The following is a 22,955-nucleotide window of genomic DNA, read 5'->3' as shown; positions in this document are numbered from 1 at the left end:
AGCAAACAAAATGCATATTTCATTTCCATTATAGGCTAATAAGTGGACTTTAACAAAGTTGCAACTGTAGTATTACTTTTTACTTGACCTTTTACTCAAGTAACTTTGAAAATGAACATACCTACTTATAATTTTACTTGAGTAATATTTTATTGGGGTATCTGTACATACTTTTCCTCAAGTACTTGATTTGTGGGCCACAGCCTGATTATAATAGTGATTATTTGCATATAACTGTTCATTATTAGTTACTTCATAGTTATTTTTCTTGAACCCTAACTAGTAGATAATTAATAATAGTTCTTCAGTAGGTATGACAGAATTAATTATTTATTGATTAGCTAACTGTTACTTAACACAATCATAAAATTATATTACATACGTTAGCACGTCTTCCTTAGTAGTTAACAGTAGTGAGTTAAGTCTTAATGAATAATCACCTGTTAGTTCTTCAATAATTCCCTATTAGTTATGCTGTAAGTAAGAAACAGTATTCTAAAGTGTTACCATAATTTTAACCTCATTGAGGAACTGATTGATGGTTGTTCATGTCTATGCAATTTAACGTATTGCTGTAACTTGGGATTCCACATTTCCATTCTCTTAAACTCATCTTTCCCTAACTTTCGATCTTCCTGCAACTTGTGTGAATGTGTGCGTGCGTGCGTTTATGTGTTAGATTAGTTTATTTGTCTTAGATTTATCTAATAAAGTCTTATTCATATTGAAAAGAGAAGTATCTTGTGTTTTGTGCTTACAAGTTAATGTCTTAAACTGCCGATCTTGTTACTGTGCTAATTGATAGTGTTTTCACTATAGTTTGGATATTAATATCCAGCGCAGATTTGATGTTAAACGGCTTGTTCAGTGAATCGCAGGGCGTCTCAGTGATCAGCCGTGAAACAGTTATTCTGTTCAAATTCCCTTTAAAATCTTAAATGATTCCCTTTGAGCTAAATTGACCTGTTTCCCTTACAGATCCAAGCTGTATTTTCAGCATCATTACTTCAGTTTCAGTTTCTCATCCTTCAGAAATCATTCTAATATGCTGATTTGCTGATTATCAATATTTAAAACAAATGAGTTAATTTTTTCAGAGTTCTTTGATGAAAAGAACGATTCAAAGATCAGCATTTATTTGAAATAAAAAGCTTTTGCAACATTATACACTAAATCATTCAAAAGCTTAGAGTCAGTATAATTTTTATTTTTTGGGAAAAAAATTATGGAAATTAATACTTTTATTTAGCAAGGATTCTTTAAATTGATCAAAAGTAATGATAAAGACATCATTTTACAAAAGATTTCTATTTCATATAAATGCTGTTGTTCTGAACTTTGTATTCATCAAAGAAACCTGAAAAAAATCTACTCCGCTGTTTTCAACATTATCATAAGTGTATTTATTTATTTATTTTTGAGCAGCAAATCAGTATATCAGAATTATTTCTGAAGGATCGTGTGAATGGAGTAATGATGTTAAAAATTCAGTTTTGAAATCTCAATAAATTACATTTTGAAATATATTCAAATAGAAATCAGTTATTTTAAATAGGCTAGAAAAATATTTCAAAATTTTATTTTTTTGCTGTACTTTGGATCAAATAAATGCAGGCTTGGTGAACAGAAGAGACTGTTTTAAATGTTTTAAACATTAATAAGCTTACTGTTTAAAAACTTTTGATTGGTAGTGTATAGGTAGTGTATAGGCAACTTAAAATTTTCTATAATTTCAAGCTTTGAATTGGCTTAGAACTATATATAACGGCTGGACAATAACAAATAATAATGATTTGTTTATATACTACAAACACGTTTTTTTATCACATAATAAGGCAGAATAGTTTCTATACTGTAATAGCACTGCATTGTTCATATACTTTATTTATCACCTGCTGGAGATGACTTGAAAAACCACATTGTCGCAATCGTATGTTTAATGTGTTCGTGTTTCCAAAAGTGTCTGTTTTTCTGTGAAAACAACTGTTTTCATACAGCATAGCTGAACGCTTTTGTCCATATTATGAGTTTCCTGGTATGAATTTCTGCGCGAGAGCGCCCTCCGGCTTCGAGTATGAAGAAACACACACACACACTGCAGGATAGTTTAGCGCTCCGTGATGTTCATCTCACCTTCTGGGTCCGAATAGAATATCATTTCATGCGCAGACAGTCCTGTCTCTTTGAGTTTGAATCTATATTTATTCACACCAGCTCTTGAAAACCTCTATGTGAACACACTTGACCGAAAAAGTGCGGGGGACGAATTTCTGTTATATTAAAAGTCCCCCGCGTTATCTACGTCCCTGGTAAAGTGGATAGTGTACAACACCCCATCAGTTATATTCAGGTCTATACTGCCACCTGTTGGTACAGTTTTGTAACTTCTTAGAGAAAATTAAGTCAAGACGAGAAAACGACTTTCGTTATTTCGGGTAATGAGAAAATGTAGTCGTTATAATTAGAAAACGACTTTCGTTATGTCGAGATAACGAGAAAACAAGAAGGAAAAAAAATATAATGCATGGACGCTTAGAACTTCCGTACTAGTGCGTTACCATGACCTTCACTTTGGAATTAATTATACATCATGCATTATTCATATTAATTATGAACCTGTATAAAGTAATTCTTAGTTTTTCTTGGGGAGGTATGGAAAAAAATTGCTCCTGATTATCTAATAGTGAACTACCACATTAGATTAAGAACTATTACTTACTAATTATTATTCAGAATTTCTTGTTAGATACTAGTAGTTACTGAAGTGGTAATACTGTGTTAAATCATTTGTTCTTGTGTAGTTATTCATTAATGATGGAATCCCTCAGAAGTACTCTAAATATTACCTAATCTACTATATGGGAACCTTTATGAAGGATTTATCAACTGCAATTGTTTATTCTTTCTTGATTCATTATTTTAGATTGTGAATTGGGACTTTGGGCAACTTTTGTTGTATTAAATGGTGCTACATACATTCATGGAAATTAAATCTGGACAGCAAGATACAAACAGAGGCTGTTGTATATTTATCATTGATCCATAAAATAAAAACATAGTGAAAAGGGTAACACAACAAGTATCCCCCTTTGGAAAATAACATGCAAACTGCCAAACCACCAGTAAATACTATTCTCTTTAAAATGAGCTGAAGAACTTTGTGCAAACTGTTTAATGACATAATAAACAAACGAAACAACTCACAGATGTCACAAGAGAACAAGTCTGATTACATTTTACAGTACAGAGATCTTTTAAATTCTGTTACATACAACACATCAAACATCACAGGTCAAAATATTTATAATAGTATAGTATAGTATTTAAAAAAAAATGCTCATGCGTATAAATCACTGTAATAAAGGAGGAGAATGTTTAAAAAATCAGTTAAGGATTAGCAATATAAGAACAATAAATATGAAAGTTTGTATGAAAATATACACTTCATTCTGCATCCCAACAGTTAAGATGAAGAAAATGCTAATACAAGGATGCAGTGGTTTAGATCTCACTCTCATATGTGTGTAAGTATGTTTTTAAAGAGAGTATCTCCTCATAGGTCCTGCTGGTGCGTCGATAAAAGTCCAGTCCTGTAAGTAACTCCACGTCTCTTATACGTGCTGTGTGTGTCTTTATCAGTTCCTCAACCCATTTAGTCTCATCCTCTGAACTCTGGATGAAGAGAAGTATGTTATACACTCAAAAAGCAGTTTTTGTCTGTTATTGTACAGCAAACATGCACAATTTTAACTCGCTCAAACTATTCAGCCTCTGCAACAAAAGATATACTGGGTTAATTTCATCCTATTTTCTATTTGCCACATCTGTGACTTTTCTACTTTTTTTTTTTTTTTTTGCACTAAAAATCTTTTATCTCCACTGTTGTTCACTTCATTTATTTGCACTTTATCTGTCATTTGCCTTGCACTGCTTTATTTAACTTTATTTTTAATTTTACTATATGCCTTTTTTTACATTCCCTTATTGTATAGTTGTATATACATGTTATATTTGATCTAGATTTTTAGGCTTTAATGTTAATGTTATCTGTATGCACCGGGGTCTGAGAGTAACGCAATTCTATGTATGTATGTACTGTACATTTGGAAATTGACAATAAAGCAGACTTGACTGATGTGTACCACTACAGAATATAAAAATGATTAAATGGCATGAATGTAACCTGGGTTAGGTAGGGTTGTTAAAAGGTTTTTTTTTTTTTTTTTTTAGCAGAATTTCTTCTAATAGCTGGATACTTGCATATTTACAGTACTATCAATCATAACAGTGGCACTGTCAGGCTGCCAGTATAAGCTTCCATTTACAAATATATTTACTGTGAATGTGCCTTAATCAATAGCATGGCAGAGAAGAGAAGAGAAGAGGAGAAGAGGAGAAGAGAAGAGAAGAGAAGAGAAGAGAAGAGAAGAGAAGAGAAGAGAAGAGAAGAGAAGAGAAGAGAAGAGAAGAGAAGAGGACTTACATTACAGCTTTCATCATTATCTGATCGGTGTGGAAGGATGAAAGAGAACACACTGAGAGGACCAGTACAGGAGTCAACAGTCTGTGTGTAATCCAGACAACTTGTAATCACAATGTAGAAATGACTTGGAATTTGCACAGAGCCACTGATATACCTGTGAACAAAGGAAGAGTTACATACTCAGATTAAGGATTATATAAATTCAAGTACATTTTAGGACTTGTACCACTTGTAAGGACTATGTCAACTAGTCATCAATCAGATAACATAAATTGCAGCATGGATCTGTAAACCACAGACACTCACTCACATACTGTTTGTTAAAACAACATTGGCAGAAACGGCAAAGACAGCTGATGCTGCATGTGGAGTCATTCACATAAGATAAACACTGACTCAAAAACATGTCAACTGCTGGTGCACTTAAGATAATTTGTCTGAAACAGTGGAGACAACTTACTGTTTTATTGTCTCTGCTGAATCCCTAAGGCCATTGTAGTCATAGTCGAAGATGGGTCCAACAACCACATTCACTCCATTTCTCTCACTAGCATAACGTCTAACAAGTGATTTCTGAAAATAACCCCACACACCTGAAACAACCAAACAAAGATATAAGAGAGCGATACATAGACAGAAATATGAATTGTTAAAAGACAGATATGAAGACATATGGATATTTAAAGGACAGAACAAAGAGATTAGAGATTAGCACATTAATTGATGTCCAGAATTTCTAAGTTTGTTGCAAATCTGAAAATAAATAACATATGAAAGAAAAGAAAAATCACAAGACAATTTTGCCTCTTGTTTTTTTTTTTTTTTTTTAGAAAATTAAAATGTGGCCTCAGATGTTTGTTCTTACTTCCTTTGGGAGGTTTCAGACTGGTTTCTGCATAGGGAAACTAATGTATATAACCTCCCTAAGGATCAACATGCTCACTAATTATTAACAGAAAGTTTGATGTTGCAATCCTGCTGTAATTCTTAAATTATTATTATTTTTTTTATTTTTTTTTATTATTGTTGTTTTTATTATTAATATTATTTTCTCCAAAATATGAATTTAGCTAAATCAACCTAAATAAGTTAATTTATACCAACAATTTTTAATGAGTTTATTTGAGTCTATTTCATGCAGAAATAGTTCTTTAAGGTAACAACTGCAGGTTACTAGGGTGGACCAGTAGTGCACAACACAACAAAATCTCCACAACACAACAAAAACAAGCCACAACACAACGGAAATAAGCCAGAACTACGGTGACCGGGAGGGGCTATGCTCGGTTCAATTATTTTTGTCGCAGTCATGACATATTAACTAGTGGGGCTGTGATATTTTGTCTTGGTCATAAGATATTAATTTTTGGGAATAATATATTAACTATTGGGAATGTGATAATATGTCGTGACCACAAGAACATTTTGTCAAGATAACGACATCCTTATGTCGTGGCCACACGATAAGAAAAGTCGTGGCCTCGAGGTCCTATGTTGAGGAAACAATATCTATTTCTCGTGGCCATGACTTCTTATGTTGAAGGAACAACATGATTTTTTTGTGGCCTCGAGTTTAATGCACAAACAAACCTACCTGACAATAGAAACCTGTGATTATCAGAGATGGATAAAATGTATCCACCCCAGTCTTAAAAATTTGTTAACTGATTGTGTCTTTTTATTTAATATTTGTATATTATTAATTACATGTATTATTATTATTATTATATTATTAATGTTGTTAATATTATTATTAAACTGTAATATAATAATATTATGGTCTCTTCCCCCTTTGAGTAAGAGCTCGCTATAGCTATCTTTCTCTGAGGAGATTGGTATTGTTTGCATATGAGCAGGCTGCTTTAGGATTGCTCATTCTCCCTGCCCTTGCTAAAAAGGGGTGGGGATGCACAGTCAGCTCTCGAGGGGGCTGCCTATGTTCTTTCGGTAAATGTCCCTAAAAAAACATTACGGTAACACTTTAGTATAGGGTCCAATTCACACTAATAGGTAGTTGCTTATTAGCATGTCTATTATTAACATATTGGCTGTTTATTAGTGCTTATAAAGTACATATAATGCATGACATCCATAATCCTACCCAATACCCTAAACTTAACAACTACCTTATAAACTATTAATAAGCAGCAAATAAGGAGTTAATTGAGGCAAAAGTCAAAGTTAATGGTTAGTTAATAGTGAGAATTGGACCCTAAAATAAAGTGTGACCAACATTACATTGGATGTTTAGCTCTGCTCCCTCTGACGTTTCTTCTCGAGAGAAGAAAGTCTTATGTATGTAGTACCAAGTGGGGAGGGAGCATTACGGTTATTCACAGTTCTTTATATTGAATCTTATCATATAAGACGGTGTTTACTTGTCTGGTTGTTTGGCTAAATTTAATTGTGACTAATTAAATTATACACTTATTATATATATCTTAAATTATATACTATATGTATACTTTGAGAAGTTGTCACAGTTACGGATTTCTGTTCTTTCAGAGTTTCTTTATTTGGTCATGTTCCTTTTCTTGTTTAGTTAATTAATTAGCCCCAAACCTGTTTCTGTTACCCACTGATTTCATTCCCAGTGTTTAAAAGTCTGTGTTCTCCATTATTCCTTTGTCCGCTATTGATGTTCATTTGGATTTGTCTTTGGATGTGCTCTTTTTTTCTCCTGTGGATCATTAAAAGAACCATTTAGCTATCTCCTTCGTCGTGCACTTGATTTACACTCCAGCAGGTGTGACAGAATAGTGGACCTAATAGTGAGTTTAATTGCATTTCGCTTTCTTTTTTGTTTTGTTTTTCCCCTCTCCCGGTATGGCTACACCAGCTGTCCAGCTCCTATGCCTGGAGCAGTTCGACCGTTCGCTGGAGGACCACACCAGGGACTTACCCACTTCCCAAAGAGGATTTCGCTGCTTTCGTGGAGTGGGAGCTGGAGAATAACGGATCACCTTTCACCGTCTGGCCCGCTGAGGAGGATATCTCCAGCCCCACTCTCCAACCAGAGACCAGCCAGTCATCATTCCACTACACAGAAATGCTGCCTGAGCCCACTGCAGACAGAGAGCCTGAGCCCATCACGACTAAGCCGATCGTCGCCATGGAGCCTGAGCCTCGATCAGCGTCTAACCAAGTGCGTGAGCCAGCAACATCGTCATTTCCCGAGGGAGTTTTGGTGGAGATCGACGGCTTGGAGGGAAGCCCCGCCCACACTCCCGCCACTGAGGGTGAGCTGCAACTAATTTGAACATTTTTCAGATGTTTTTAATAGATTAGTTTGGGGAGGCATTACCCAATTTTCCTGTGTCTTCGCTGGTTCCGTCCAGCCCTGAATCTCCTGCATCTCCGCTGGTTCCGCCCAGCCCTGAATCTCCTGCGACTCCACTGATTCTGCCCAGCCCAAGTCCTTCTGTGTTCCCTCCCAGCCTCCCTCTCTCGCCTCCTTTCAAACCATCCAGTTCCTCAACCCTATCTCCGCTGGTGCCTGTCGGTCCCTCAGCTCACCCTCAGTCAGCGCCATCTGGGCGCTCTTATTTACATCGGGAATTCCAGTCTTCAGCTTTGCCTTGGCGTGAGGATCCCCTGTCTCCACCTCCAGCCTCAGAGCCCTGGACTCCACCTTGGTCCTTTGACCCATCGGCTCAGATCATTATTTAGTTTTGTGCAAACTTCATATAGCCAAAATTTTAAATTCTACTTCTTGTTACAAGTATGGTAGAACCATAACTTCTACCATAAAATACTGCTTTTTAAGTTATCTTCCTGATGTATGCAAATTCCTTAGCATATCCAAAACCTCAGAACAACTTGATGATGTAACAAAAACTATGGACTCTCTCTTTTCTAGCATTTTAAATACAGTTGCTCCTTTACGCTTAAGGAAGGTTAAGGAAACCAGTCTGACACCATGGTATAATGAGCTTACTCTAAAGAGAGCATCCCGGAAAATGGAGCGCAGCTGGAGGAAAACAAAACTAAAGGTATTTCGTATTTCTTGATGGGAAAGTAACCTATCCTACAAAAAAGCATAAAAAGCTGCTAGATCCAATTACTTTTCTTCTCTTTTAGAAGAAAACAAACATAACCCCAGGTATGTATTCAATACAGTGGCTAAATTAACAAAAATAGAGCCTCAACAAGTGTTGACATTTCCCAACATCACAGCAGTAATGACTTTATGAACTACTTTACTTCTAAGATCGATACTATTAGAGATAAAATTGTAACCATTCTATAGACCTATAGTCCTGAGGAACAATTCCACTCATTCTCTACTATAGGAGAGGAAGACTTGTATAAAAATGTTAAATCATCTATCCAACAACATGTATGTTAGACCCTATACCATCTAAGCTCCTAAAAGAGGTGCTTCCAGAAGTAGGGATTAGGGCTGAAACGACGTTATCAACAATGTCGACAATAAAAAATTGTCGACAAATATATTTGTTGTCGAGTATTCGTTTGATTTAATTTGACCTAATTTAGAGCCTGCAATAATGCAGTTTGGCCAGTGTGGCACTGTTGCGCAAGATTGTAATTCAGCCCTCCTCGATGCATTTCAAGAGAAGAAGAGATACAGCGCTCGCTCAGAGCTGCTTCAGAGAAACCGAATGGCGTTTGGATATGAAAATATATGAAGCCAGTTTTCCTCTCAATAACGAAATAAACAACAACAAAAATATCACAGCAGTGTGAAAGAAGCAGTTAAAAATGCATCTTATTACACGATGTGGATGTTTGCACGAGCTAGGTAAAGCATTCACGTCACGTCTATGCAATACCTTAAATCAAGCAGTTTTACGGTATTAAACATTATTATTAATTATTTGATTAAAGTGATAGTTTGGTTTGCAGAGATCAAAGCTTAATCTAGCTCAGGACTGTTTTGATTATCATAAACCAGTAAGGTATTTTAAGAGATTACTCTACATCAAAAGTTTTTGAATGGTAATGTTAAGATTTTTAATGTTTTTTTTTTTTTTTTTAAAGAAGTCTCTTCTGCTCACCAAGCCTGCATTTATTTGATCCAAAATACAGCAAAAGCAGTAATATTGTGCAATATTTTAACGATTTAAAATAACTGCTTTCTATTTGAATATATTTTAAGATGTCATTTATTCTTGTGATCAAAGCTGTATTTTCTCCAGTGTTCAGTGTCACATGATCTTCAGAAATCATTCTAATATACTGATTTGCTGCTCAAGAAACATTTATTATTGCTATTTTTATTGTAGAAATTTATACTTCTATTTAGCAAGGATGCTTTAAATTGACAGACATGTATAATGTTACAAAATATTTATATTTCAGATAAATGCTGATCTTCTGAACATTCTATTCGTCAAAGAAACTTTAAAAAATTATAATCAGCTGTTTTTAACATAATAATAATAAAAAATGTTTTTTGGAGCAGCAAATCAGTATATTAGAATGATTTCTGAAGGATATTGTGACTGGAGTAATGATGCAAAACATTCACCCTTGAAATCACAGGAATAAATTACATTTTAAAATATATTCAAATATAAAACAGTTGTTTTAAATAGTAAAAAATATTTCAAAATGTCACTGTTTTTGCTGTACTTTGGATACAAGTACTTTGGATGTTTGACTGGTAGTTGTGAATAAAATTGTTTATCCAAAAATAAAACATCTAATCATTTACCTTTATTTTGTTTCTTATCCATATTATATACTTACGAAAGGAGATGTTAGGCAGAATGAGGTGTCATTCAGTTAATTTTAGTAATTAAATATAATATAGTAATTAAATGTTAAATAAGAAGGTTTCGCTGTCATCTCATTTTGTGTGACACATATATTTATTTGAATAAATGAATTGTATAATGATTGTAATTACATAATATTATTTCCCAAAGCTGAAGTGATTAGACTATCTTTTATTTATTACGTATAACAATATTTTAACTAATTGCAAGAGCTGAATAATCAATCAGATTCTACTGATTAATAAGTAAAATAATCAACGATTAGTCGATTAATCGTTCTAATAATCGTTAGATTAATCGATTAATCGATGAATAATCGTTTGTTGCAGCCCTAGTAGGGATATGCCGGTATCAAATTTTCCTGTTGCGATTAATTGCTCATGCTTTTATCACGGTAAACGGTATTATCATGGTATTGGAATTTAGCTTAAAAAGTGCTCAAAATAGGTAAAATAACTTTTTTCTAATAACAAAATAACTGAATATTTAAATAAAATAAAACAAAGAAAAATATATAAAGTTAAAAGTTTTGTACAGATTAAAGTGCAAAAGAACTATAAAGACCCATAGGTATCACTTTACAATCTCATTAGTTAACCATTAACATTCACAATAGCTACATTTGCTACAGAAGTTATTAATCTTTGTTAAAAAAAATACAAGTCATAGTTCATGTTAGCAGTTGCAACTTCACATTTTAACAACGTGTTATTAAATATTGGAATACCTAAGATTAATAAATGTTCAGAAGAATTTGTCATTGGCACTTTATGTTAACCAATGAATTAACTTAATGTTAAAAATGAAGCTCTGATGTAAAGTGTGAATTAACAATAAAAAATAAAAAAAAATTCAACCTATATTTATGGCACGTTGTAGTCCAGATTAAAATAATTTACCGTAATTCCTCAAATAAAAACCGGGGGCCTTTATTTACCTGAACTGCAGAAGGTAACAGGCTTTTATTTGAAGCAGGCTTTTATTAGAGGCAGGCCTTTATTTCTAATTCCATCTTTTTGATAAATAATCCATATATAAACCGTTTTAAATTAAAAGCAATAGCTTTCCAGGACAGAGATCATAACATTAGCACAGAATCAGTTCAGAATCAATCATCAAAAGAATCAGTTTGGTTCTGACGCGCTGTGTATCAGTCTGCTTCACGCTGAATCACGCATGTGCAGTATCATCAGCTCCTCGGATCTCAAATCGGACGTGTTCAACAGAAACAGTTATCGGTGTACTGTTGACCCGAAAACCGATGCAACTGGTTCTTGACTCGAGAACGAGTACCGCTCCGGCAGTGGGCGTGTACGTTTGTTTCCTGACTCTGCTGATTATCCACACAAATTTTTCCCCGGTCTTTATTTAAGACCAGCCTTTATTTGTCCGTGTTGACCACGCCCCCGGCCACTATCAGAGGCCCAGGCTTTTTGGCACTGTGATGAACATCATAGCAAATACACAAATCTGAATGGCTATTTAAAATTATTTAAATATGTTCCAGAAAAAACATATTTACGTGTTCCTCCACGTGCTTCTCTTACGTGCTTGTTTACATCAGAGCGCACAGAGTCTTTTAAGCAGCATACAGCAGTGTTGTGCATTTTGACCAGTTGATGGGAATAGTATTCTTAAAATGCATTCCAAATTCAGAATAATTTGTAATATAATTATTTACGGTATTTAGAAGTGCCCCCGATAACAATATCATGCATATTCATTACCGTGGTATATCGCATTACCGAATACCAGCACAAGTCTATCCAGAAGTCATAGATCCTCTTCTGACTATCATTAATTCCTCATTGTCATTAGGATATGTCCCCAAAACCTTCAAACTGGCTGTTATTAAGCCTCTCATCAAAAACCACAACTTGACCCCAAAGAACTAGTTTGTTATAGACTGATCTCAAATCTCCCTTTTCTGTCCAAGATACTAAAAAAGGTAGTATCCTCACAATTATATTCCTTCTTAGAGAAAAATGGTATCTGTGAGGATTTCCAGTCAGGATTTAGACCGTATCATAGTACTGAGATTGCTCTCCTTAGTTACAAATGACCTGCTCTTATCATCTGATCATGGTTGTATCTCTCTATTAGTTCTATTGGATCTTAGTGCTGCGTTTGACACTATTGACCACAACATTCTTTTGCATAGACTTGAACACTTTGTTGGCATAAATGGAAGTGCATTAGCATGGTTTAAATCGTACTTATATGACCGCCATCAATTCGTAGCAGTGAATTAAGAGGTATCATATCGATCACAAGTGCAGTATGGAGTACCTCAAGGCTCAGTACTAGGGCCGCTACTCTTCACGCTTTATATAACAAGAAGCAAACACTCCCTTGAAGAAGGAGGCCAAGTTCTACAGCCGGTACTTCATCGTTCGGACAGAAGGATGGAGGTTTGCGTCCCATTTTAGATCTGTGTTAATTGAACCACTCAGTCATGCGACTGAAGTTCAGAATGGGAACCGGGGAATTTTCACCCCAAGGTGGTAAAGCAGATATGGAGAGTTTTTAGCCAAGCTCAGGTGGATCTGTTTGTGACTCAGGAGACATTGCACTGTCCCCTCTGGTTCTCTCTGACTCGCCCAGCTCCACTGGGAGCTCTGCTCTCGGGAGTTCTGGAGAGAGTTCACCATGAGAGGGCTGTCTACTGCTAGTGTCCCCGTTCTGGCCGCGCCGAGTATGGTTCTGGGACCTGGTGTCCCTTCTCGAAGGCTTTCCATGGGAGATTACCATCAGGAAGGACTTCCTATTCCAAGCGAGAGGCACCATAGTTCACCCCTGCCCGGAGCTGTGGAAGTTATGGATGTGGCCCCTGAGGGGTCAACAAAGTTGTTGAGACCATCCTCCAATCCAGAGCCCCCTCTACGAGGATACTGTACATTTTGAAGTTGAAGATTTCTCAAGATTCTCCACAGGGTTGACCCACTCCAACTTGAAGGTCTACATGGTACCACATTCCTCTCGGTGGCCAGTCAGACACCCTTTGGTTACATATTTCCTCCGTGGTGCGCTGAGGCCTCCGGCCAGAGAAGCTTATGTTAAGTGGTGGATCAGGATGCTATTCCATAGCCTTGAATCCTCTTTAATCTCCCCTCTCCTTCGGGGGTCAAGGCTCACTCTTCCAGAAATTGTCCTTCAGGACACTGCGGGATGTCCACTCTGCCTACTTTGCCAGGTTCCTACCTGCATTCTATGCCACTAATGGTTCTACTTGTATAGTAAAATGTTACAAATTAAGGTTTTGTTAGCCCATTTCCACTAAATAAAGTTACCTTTATAGAATGCAGCAGCTATTTGCAGTGTAAGTAGCATATTTTAGATGATATTTACACTTATTGAGAATAGAAAGTATTTTATGAATGCACTGTTTACACGAAGGGAAAATAGCAATAAATTAAATTGAATTTTATGTGACAAGATATCGTTTGCTCCCCACTCATCACCCATGGCAACGCTAATCTTGAGGACACCTGGTGATCCCAGCTGACGTCAATGTGGCAATCACTTAGAGGGAGATATAAACGCCAACAGAGTAGTATGGGCTCTCAGTGGGTGCATGGCCAACCTCTGTTTCTCTTCTTTATCAAGAAAGTGATTGACTTCCCCAAGTGAGCGTGGAGTCTCCATCTAGTTGGCTGAATTCCCCCCTCTCTCCACTGATCAAGGAAGAACTGCTCTACTCACCATAGAATCCTTTATCTGCACTAGACACATAGACTTCTCTGTGCACCTAACATTACACTGCTTGAAAGAATAAAGACACCTTCCTGGGTGGCGCTTCATTGCATTTCATGCCTGTTCTCCTCTTTCCCCATAGTGGAGTGTTATACTATGTATTTTCTTTACAATAATTGTAAATAGTCATTAGATATTATTTATAGGCTGTAGTCTATATAGTGGTAGATGTTTGCACTTAAGTTTTATTGTACATTAACATGATGAAATAGTAATAAAGAATGTTAATTATTATATTCTTTAAAAATATTCAATGGATTGGGAAAATAAAGCCCTGCCCTATACCCCTGACCCAGATATACTTAGTTATTACAACAGGGCAAAACACATAATTTTTACTTTTGTGTGTCCCAACTAGACACTGGTGAGTGTAATTATTGTAAACAGCCTATATGTCAAAAAGGCTGGTTAGCTGCACTTAATGTCAACACTCTGTTATTGAAATGGCACCATAATATGGGGTGATATATAATGTACTGTCCCATAGAAACTTTAAGGGTTTGTGAAAATATACTGGATATCAAAGTAGGGATTTCATTAGATCATTAGACCCTGCATTAAATCCCTTGGCTCATTCAACTGTAACAACGCTTAAAAAGAAGCCGTGCCATATTTATTAAAGAGGAACTGACGCATTAAAAAGTATCAAATACATATGTTTGTGTGCATATGACCAATTCTGTTGTGTTGTGCTAATTTCATTGTGTTGTGGCTTGTTTCCATTGTGTTGTGCTAATTTCATTGTGTTGTGACTTGTTTCTAATGTGTTGTGCTAATTTTATTGTGTTTTCACTGTGTTGTGCACTACTGGGTCACCGTAGGTTACCACTTTTTACAGAGTAATAAGAGAGGATGACATGTTGTTTAAATAAATAAATACATACATTTGACCATCAGTGGCCCTGGTATCACTTCTCTAAGGATCAACATGCTCACTTATTATTTTTTTATTATTACTGTTGTTATTATCAGGGCCCTAGCTGGGGTTTGCGGGGCCCCGGTGCAGGTTGTCCCAGTAGGCCCTGTTTGAAATGATTTAATTTGTATGTTCCTTCTATTTATTTATTTGTGCTGTTTACACAATGTTTAAATTTTTTCAAGTTTGTAGGTGTCCAGGTACAGAACCCAAATAATCAAATGTAAAATAGCACTGCATAGTCTTTACTTTTAATATTAATATATAGTCAAACCAAAATATATTCAGACACATTTATCACATTATCACAGTTTATTTGCTATAGTTTAGAAAATGTTGATAAAATATGACAAGAACATGTAGTTAGACTGTGTCAGAACAAATTCTTCTTGATAATATCAGATAACTTTGATAGAAAGGTATGTAATGAATTACAATCAACCAAAAATTCAGACAACTGTTAGTACGACAATATTAACACAACTATGTCCAATTACCAGGGAATGCTTAATTTTGTTCAGTGTGGTGTAAAAAGGTCACATTAGCAATTAAAGAAAAAATACTTACTCAAAATGTCTGAATAATTTTTGGCTTGAGTGGGGATTAATTCTTGTTAAAACTACAAAGTAATTCAGTCAAGAGCAGTGAGTGGTTAACTTTCTTTCATTTGGATTAACATTAAGGACACCGACAGCAGATAGTAAATTGAACGCGGCCACTTTAAGAGACAATTCATCATTATAATGATAGACATCCCATTTCTTTCTCCACTGTTTACTTTCACTCTAGACATTACCAACAGTTTTTTCGAGGATACTCTCCAAGACGGGTATTTTGACATCATTTTGTATGTATTTGTCATCTCAAGAGCAAGAAGAAGCTAATTTCGGTGTTGAAACACTTTGAGACGTGTCTCTTGGCGTGCACACAGAACACTGCGCACAGTAGCTGAAGTAGGCTCTTTCACGTCTTTTTCTGTTTGCTTGTTTAAACTGCTAATTGTATTTGTTCGTTTAATGTTGAATGATGGACACATAACTCTAACACAATAACTTTGATTCTTTACTGGAGAACTGAATATATTAATCACATGTAGTTTTTTTAGACCAAGCACTTCCGTATGTGTCTTTATGTCCTCACTACGGAATACCCAAAAGTACAACTGCGATTCATATATAACTAAGAACATCAATCAATGTTCTAATTCAGGTGAAGGAGAGCTAGGTTCGGTGTTGCTGTCTGTGAGACAATCTCTCTTGCATGCACACCGAACATGCCTGGGATTACTCAGTTGAGTTTTTCCGATCTTTTTGAATGCTTTAAATTCTTTTGAATGTTTAAATGGACAGGGCTTAAAAACGTGAAATTATAAGATTTTGTGACGATGCGCAGCCCGTTAACTGTACCGGGGCCCCCCCTCAGCCACTGATGGCGCTACAACCGGGCTAGGCCCCATCAAAATTTTTAATAGCCCCAGTTTAGCCTCATTTCTTTTTCTCTTAGCACCCCACATATTGGTCTAGCCCCCCGCCGAGCCCCCCCACAAACCCAGCAAGGGTAGAGAAAAAAATATTGCGTCACTGCCCCAACTAGTGACGGCCCTGGTTATTACTATGAATGTGATTTTTTTTTTTATATATATATATGAATGTACCTAATAAATAAATAAAAAACAGAGCACATATTGTGCTGTAATATATTGGAAGGGTTGTGTTTCTATGTGGGTGGCAGCTCAGTTAACTGCCTGAGTCCAGCACAGCTAATCTAAAGCAGACACAGCATACATCACTGCCTTCTCATTTCACCTCTGCTGCCAAACCTTCTATATAGACATATATAGATTCCAGAGAGGTAGATTCCATGTGGGGAGTCAATTTGTACATATTAAAGAAAATTTTATTTACATCTAAATTTTTTTTTTTCTGTGAATATTCGTGCAATTATTTTTCTCATTTCTCAAGTCGATTTCCTATGAGGGGATACAACACATATGCACAGTTCCTGAAACAGAGGTGGCTCTCATAAAGTGGCATGTTTTCAAAGTCCTACCACAGGCCACACACACATACTGCTTTCAAATCACAGACAGATGTAGAAATGAATTCACCTACAAGGGCGAGTGCACACACAGAAACACACTTAAAGGTTTAGTTCACCCAAATATTAAAATGATGTCATTAATGATAATCACCCTCACATCATTCCAAACCCGTAAGATCTCCGTTCATCTTTATTACATCAAAGGTAATAAAAATATAATCAAAGTAGTCCATTTGACATCAGAGGGTCAGTTAGAATTTGTTGAAGCATCAAAATACATTTTGGTCCAAAAATAACTAAAATTACGACTTTATTCAGCATTGTCTTCTCTTCCGGGTCTGTTGTGAGCGCGACTGCTGTGATAATTGACGTACAATGCTGCTGATGTGTTACCTTTGTTACTGGGCGCACGAGAAAACACGTCAGCAGCGTCAACAATGCCGTGAACACGCTCACAACAGACCGGAAGAGAAGACAGTGCTGATTAAAGTCGTCATTTTTGTTATTTTTGGACAAAAATGTATTTTGGATGCTTCACTAATTAAGATAATTATGATAAAATCTGAGAGCTTTCTGACCCTGCATAGACAGCAATCACAACTGAAATGTTCCCAGGCACAGAAAGGTAGTAAGGAAATTGTTAAAATAGTCCATGGGACATCAGTGGTTTAACCGTTATGTTATGAAGCTATACCTTATGCCGAGTTCACACTGCATAATTTAAGCATGATTTTTCACTCGCCTACAGGTTTTGATAAATTGCAGACAAATGCCCAAAGTTGGAAGCAAACTCATTCATGCGAGTGACCATCACGCAGTGTGAATTGTCAAAGACACGAAAGGAGGGAACTGGCATGTTAACGACACCTGCAAAATATTTCGCATGCTAAAAATCTGGAGCTGTCAGCGATTCACAGTCACATTGTGTACAATGATTTCTGACTGAAAACACATCGGCGATGACTTGCAGCCAATGAGAAAGCAAGATACAAGAAAAGGGAAGTTCGGGGAGGAGTTATAGACCTGAATATCAGTATTTTAATAGATATATACAATTATATCATCCAGAAACAAGCACAAACATTTGCTTGACCAGCCGCAACATCAGCATAACAGTTACTGCAAAATTATTTACCTCCAACTCTCTTTGCAGAACACACAATCCCTGTTCCCTGCATATTGTTAAGTCATGCATTGTGAAACCCCATTGCCGATACATCATGCTATGTGAACACAACAGCAACTGAATGGTACCCCATATAGTCACGCAGTCTGAAAACAACAGTGATCTGACAAGTTTGAAAAACTGAGCCTGGGAACATTTAATTTGCATTGCTGTCTATGCAGGGTCAGTAAGTTTTCAAATATCATCAAAAAATATATTAATTTGTGTTCCAAAGATGAACAAAGGTCTTATGGTTTTGGAATGACATGAGGGTGAGTAATTAATGACAGAATTTTCATTTTTGGGTGAAGTATCCTATCTAACTACATATAGTTTATTTAAGGTACACTTACGTTTGAATGCTGGATACATTGGTACAGTGTTGGTAATGAGTACAGCATCATATCTCACTTCTGAAGAGGAGGACAACTCTATAAATTATAAGATCACGGAAGAGAAAATTAGACAAACATCAAATCATAAAGCATTGTTGTCAAAATTCTTGCAATACATTGACAATTTTGTGTACTAAAACAATGCTCTGACCCAGTAATTTTTCAGTTTACTTGTTATTTTAAAGTTGACCTATTATGTCTCTTTCAACAAAGTAATATAAGTCCCAAGTGTCCCTAGAAGTGTCCCTGGTGTCTTGGTGTCTGTGAAGTTTCAAATCAAAATACCCCATATCTCATTTATTATATCATGCCATAAATGTAACTTTTTGTATGTAAGCCAAAGCATACTATTTTTGTGTCTATCTTTAAATGCAAATGAGCTGCACTTCTCTCTCACCCCCCCCCCCTTCAGATGAGGGCTTTGTTGCTTATCTCCTTCAGAATGAATAACTCTGAATGTGTAATTGCCAAATTAAAGGGGTGGTTCACAGTTTTTTTTTCTAGGCTTTATTATGTTTATGGGGTGCAGTCTAACGTGTTAATGCTTTGCTTTTAAAAAAAAAATTCACATAATTTACTTTTATTCCACACTGCTCTGTCCCTTCTCTGAGAAATGTGCTGATCATTTCCTGCTTTTATGAGGCCCCTCCCTCAGAAATAGGTTATGGGCTCTGATTGGTTAGCTAGCCCACTGTGTTGTGATTGGCTTAACCACCTCTTGTGAATGTCTAAACGTCCCGCCCCTCACCTCAGCATGTGCTCTGATCGTATTGTAAACAATTGCGTCATTAATATCACTTATAAGTTTGAGCCCGATCAAGCAGCAGAGGATATTATTGAGGAGGATTCTGCAGAACCTGTGCAAACGCAGCTTTTAATGGTAGGCCTATATTTTTTGTTTATTGTACTTTTAGATACGCTGTTATTTGTAAATTCTACTGCTTATGTTAGCTTTTAATTTACGGTTTTATCATGATTAAAGCTTTCATACATTACGGTAGATATGTGAAAATAAGTGTGTAATTGGAACAGATCATTGTTGGAGCTGAGCATGCAGAGAAAGAGAATGCAGAGCAGGGGGGACTCAATTGAGCAATATTGAGAACCACTGCTTTAGAATATTGATTTTGAAGCTTGTTAGACTAAACTAAACTCCATCAGAATCGTTAGAACACAGAATTGTGAATCATATATGAATAGATTTTTACGTGCATCTCTAGTTTTTTTTCTTACTGTTCTCTAGAGCAAGGCAAGCATGGCCTTGTCCCCTTTGTTGCCTTTTCCCTAAGGGTGGGGTTTATCTGGGTTTGTTACATCACAAACTTGGGAAGTAAATTGTTGTAGTCCCTACCAGCCATTTTTGTAGGCATTAAACCACCAGAATTTTAAAAGACGATATCTCCATTTGCATTGAACTTTCAGCTTCGTAACTTTCCAGATATTGTTTATGCTCAAACAGGAACATTACACACTAACGTTAAAAAAGTAAAATCGCAATGAACCAACCCTTTAATGTAATTGTGTAGATTTTTTTGAACAATGGATGAACAACACAGTAAAAACTGTAATGATGTTTGATATGCAGTATAAGATACATGATACATATAGTACAACTTTAGTGTAACCCTTAGCTGCTCTAGTGAGAAGATAAACAAGACAGACTGTTCACTCATGGGAGGATCTTAGGAACATTCCATCACCAGTCGTGGATTGTACCTCTTCCCTTGTGATTTGGGAAAACACATTTGGTTGCAGACATGAGCGACTCATTTGGAGACACTGCTTTTAAACTATGGGGGAAAAAAAGGAGTGGGTGGGATTTTACTATATAGGATGGATGTATACATATACTGCAGACACAAAATTCTGTTAAAAAATAATAAAAAATAGCAAAAAATAAGTGAATTTGGCATAATAGGTCCCCTTTAAGAGTAATATTTAATTTTATTATTTAATACAGTCCAATAAACTTGATCATCAGGATAGAAACAAATTAAGCCCACTGCTTTAAAAGCTCTGTCTGGTTGGTTCCTGGAACTGGCCTGGCTTCGGTACATGAAACTACTTAGGCTAGGCTGCACACTATAGAGAGAGAGTAGGAAACCTCACGAGGTGGATAGAGGAAGCTGTAGGAGATCTGTTTATCTGCACGGTAGTTTGAGCAGGACTGACTGTAGACTGAAGGAACTCTAATATCAGGGCGAACACAGTTGCTCAGAGCCTCAGTCAGAGGGGTGAAATCTACCTGCAACAGAACATCCACAGAGTCAGGTTTAAACTCTAATACAACAGTCAACTATAAACAGACTAACATAATTTTGTAAACTGTACCTGCTTAGATACAGTATAAGATGTCCAGAGAGGCATGGACAAAGCTTCACTGTAACCACTAATGTAGTCACTATGATGAAGGATGTAGTATTTGGTGCGGATCATGACTGCCGGCCGACCGTAAGGAAGATTTTTGTTGTCTAAAAAAAGGGAGAAAAAGCATTTTTTTATCTTTTAATCTGAAAAACAAAGAGACAAAATATTACTACATCCATTAAAAATACATGCAACCAAAAATTTTAATCATAAAACTAATTTTGGGTCTGGAACCACATGAGGGTGAGTAAATGAAAACTGGCTAAAACAAGTCAGGGAAGTGTTAATTCACCCAAAAATTTACAATTCACAATACCCTTTACCAACATGGTATCTCACATGATTTACTTTCTTCTATGGAACTGTAATGTTTGTTTTGTTTCATGTTCATGTTTTCATGTATTTTATTCTGTTATTTTTTGTGTCATGCTTCCCTTGCCCTCTTGTCTTCATACAATTGTTTCCTCTTGTTCATTGTGTCATGTTCTGATTGGTTTGTCTTGTCATTTATCAGTTCTGTTTACTCATTGATTGTCTTAGTTATGTGCCTTGATCCCCATTGGTTCTCTTACGAGAGCTCTCTCGTACTGCGTCTTAGCTAAGACGCTACGGGAAAAGTCTCTTTTCACGAAATACTGAAGCAAAAAATTATCCTTAATTTTGTATTTTTGTAAAGCGCATTTGCAGCAGTACACAGCCATAGGCGAGACGGCTCGTTCGCTCATTGGCTTGTTCTGCGGCAACTGCACAGCCTATCGAGCGCAGGCTGATGCAACATCAGACCAATGAGGGCGCTTCGCACCCTTCTTGCCACTTCCCGCCGAAACGGTTGTGGCCCAACCTATAAAAGGAGCTCGAAAAGGCTGACTCACCTGATTTTTCATCTCTTCAGCGAAGCTCACGCATCGCTGGATCACGAGGAAGCAAGCGCCGTCTGGAAGAGCATATCAGCAGGAAGATGCCATCCTGAAGCCGCTGGCATCGCCGCCTTCCACTGCCATTCCTGCTGCGCTATCCGGCGCCCATATCCTTTACATCCTTGTTCTGTTATATCCTGTGTGTGTGTTCGCCCTGCGACGCACATTCACAAAAGAGCTGCGTCTTTTTAAAGATGCCCTCGTGCGGCTCGTGCAGAGCCCCGCTCAGCGAAGGAGATCGTCACGTCATCTGCGTCTCCTGTCTGGGTGAGGACCATGCAGCGCTCGCGCTCGCTGACGGCGGATGCCCTCATTGCGAGTTGATGCCTATGGTGACTCTGAGGACTCGCCTGGCATCCTTCTCGAAGCCTGCATCATCCGCTGCGCTGCAGCGTTGTAAAAAGCGCCGCTCGCAGCGCCTACCAGAACCGCCTCCAGCTCGGCCGAGCTCGCCGGTTCCCTCCGCTTCGCCGGCCTCCCCTGCATCGCTTCCCGATGCTCAGCGTCCGCTGCTTGCCGACGCGTCATCTGAGGAAGTGGATCTCAGGCCCGCGTCGGAGGAAGAAGACACGTGCTCTCTGCTTGCTTCGGGCAGTGAGGGTTGGGCGAGCTCCGTGGATCTCGCGCCCGCTGCTCAGAGGCCCAGCAGACGGGGGGATATCGATAAGGAGCTGATACGTGTACTCCCGCTTGAGTGGTCTGCACCAGCGCCCCCTTCACGTTCCCGGCTGGATGGTAGCTATCTTCCGGATGAGCGCTCTTCCTCAAGCTCAAAGCACGCCCCTTTTCTTCCTGAGCTTCACGAAGAAGTGGCGAAAGCTTGGGACGCTCCATTCTCGGCGAGAATCCGCTCATCTGTTTCGCCAGCATTCTCCACACTGGACGGTGCTAAGAACAGAGGCTACCTGTCACTTCCGCCGGTGGAACAGGCTATAGCAGCGCACCTTTGCCCGCCCTCTGCTGGACGGCGGACTAAGGCTGCGTTGCCATCCAAAGCCTGCCGCATGACGTCATCGCTGCTCGCACGGATATTCTCTGCTGCTGGGCAGGCTGCGTCTGCGTTACACACCATGGCTACGCTACAGATTTTCCAGGGCGATCTTCTCCGCAAGCTGGATGAGATGGGACCTGAAGCGACCTGTCTCGCGGATCTGAGGAGTGCTTCGGATCTCTCCCTC

The 22,955-nt window shown here is 37.5% G+C and overlaps 1 protein-coding gene across 4 annotated transcripts in view; it reads right to left on the bottom strand.

Annotated features, from left to right (window-relative positions):
- Positions 1–3,157: 3,157 nt before the first annotated feature.
- The window catches only part of enpp2 (ectonucleotide pyrophosphatase/phosphodiesterase 2), a 49,606-nt gene continuing 29,808 nt past the window's right edge, over positions 3,158–22,955 (bottom strand). For all 4 annotated transcript variants that reach the window (XM_059560538.1, XM_059560540.1, XM_059560537.1 and 1 more), the window contains exons 20-25: positions 20,825–20,964; positions 20,603–20,738; positions 18,452–18,529; positions 4,944–5,076; positions 4,484–4,637; positions 3,158–3,672 (exon numbers count right to left, since the gene is read on the bottom strand). In XM_059560538.1, coding sequence (XP_059416521.1) covers positions 3,502–3,672; positions 4,484–4,637; positions 4,944–5,076; positions 18,452–18,529; positions 20,603–20,738; positions 20,825–20,964 — 812 coding nt within the window. In that variant the 3' untranslated portion in view covers positions 3,158–3,501. The remainder of the gene's footprint in view (positions 3,673–4,483; positions 4,638–4,943; positions 5,077–18,451; positions 18,530–20,602; positions 20,739–20,824; positions 20,965–22,955) is intronic.

Source organism: Carassius carassius, chromosome 10, assembly GCF_963082965.1.
Source record: "Carassius carassius chromosome 10, fCarCar2.1, whole genome shotgun sequence".
Classification (NCBI taxonomy): domain Eukaryota; kingdom Metazoa; phylum Chordata; class Actinopteri; order Cypriniformes; family Cyprinidae; genus Carassius; species Carassius carassius.
Note: the sequence above shows the minus strand (reverse complement) of the source record. Positions and strands in the feature narration are given on the sequence as shown.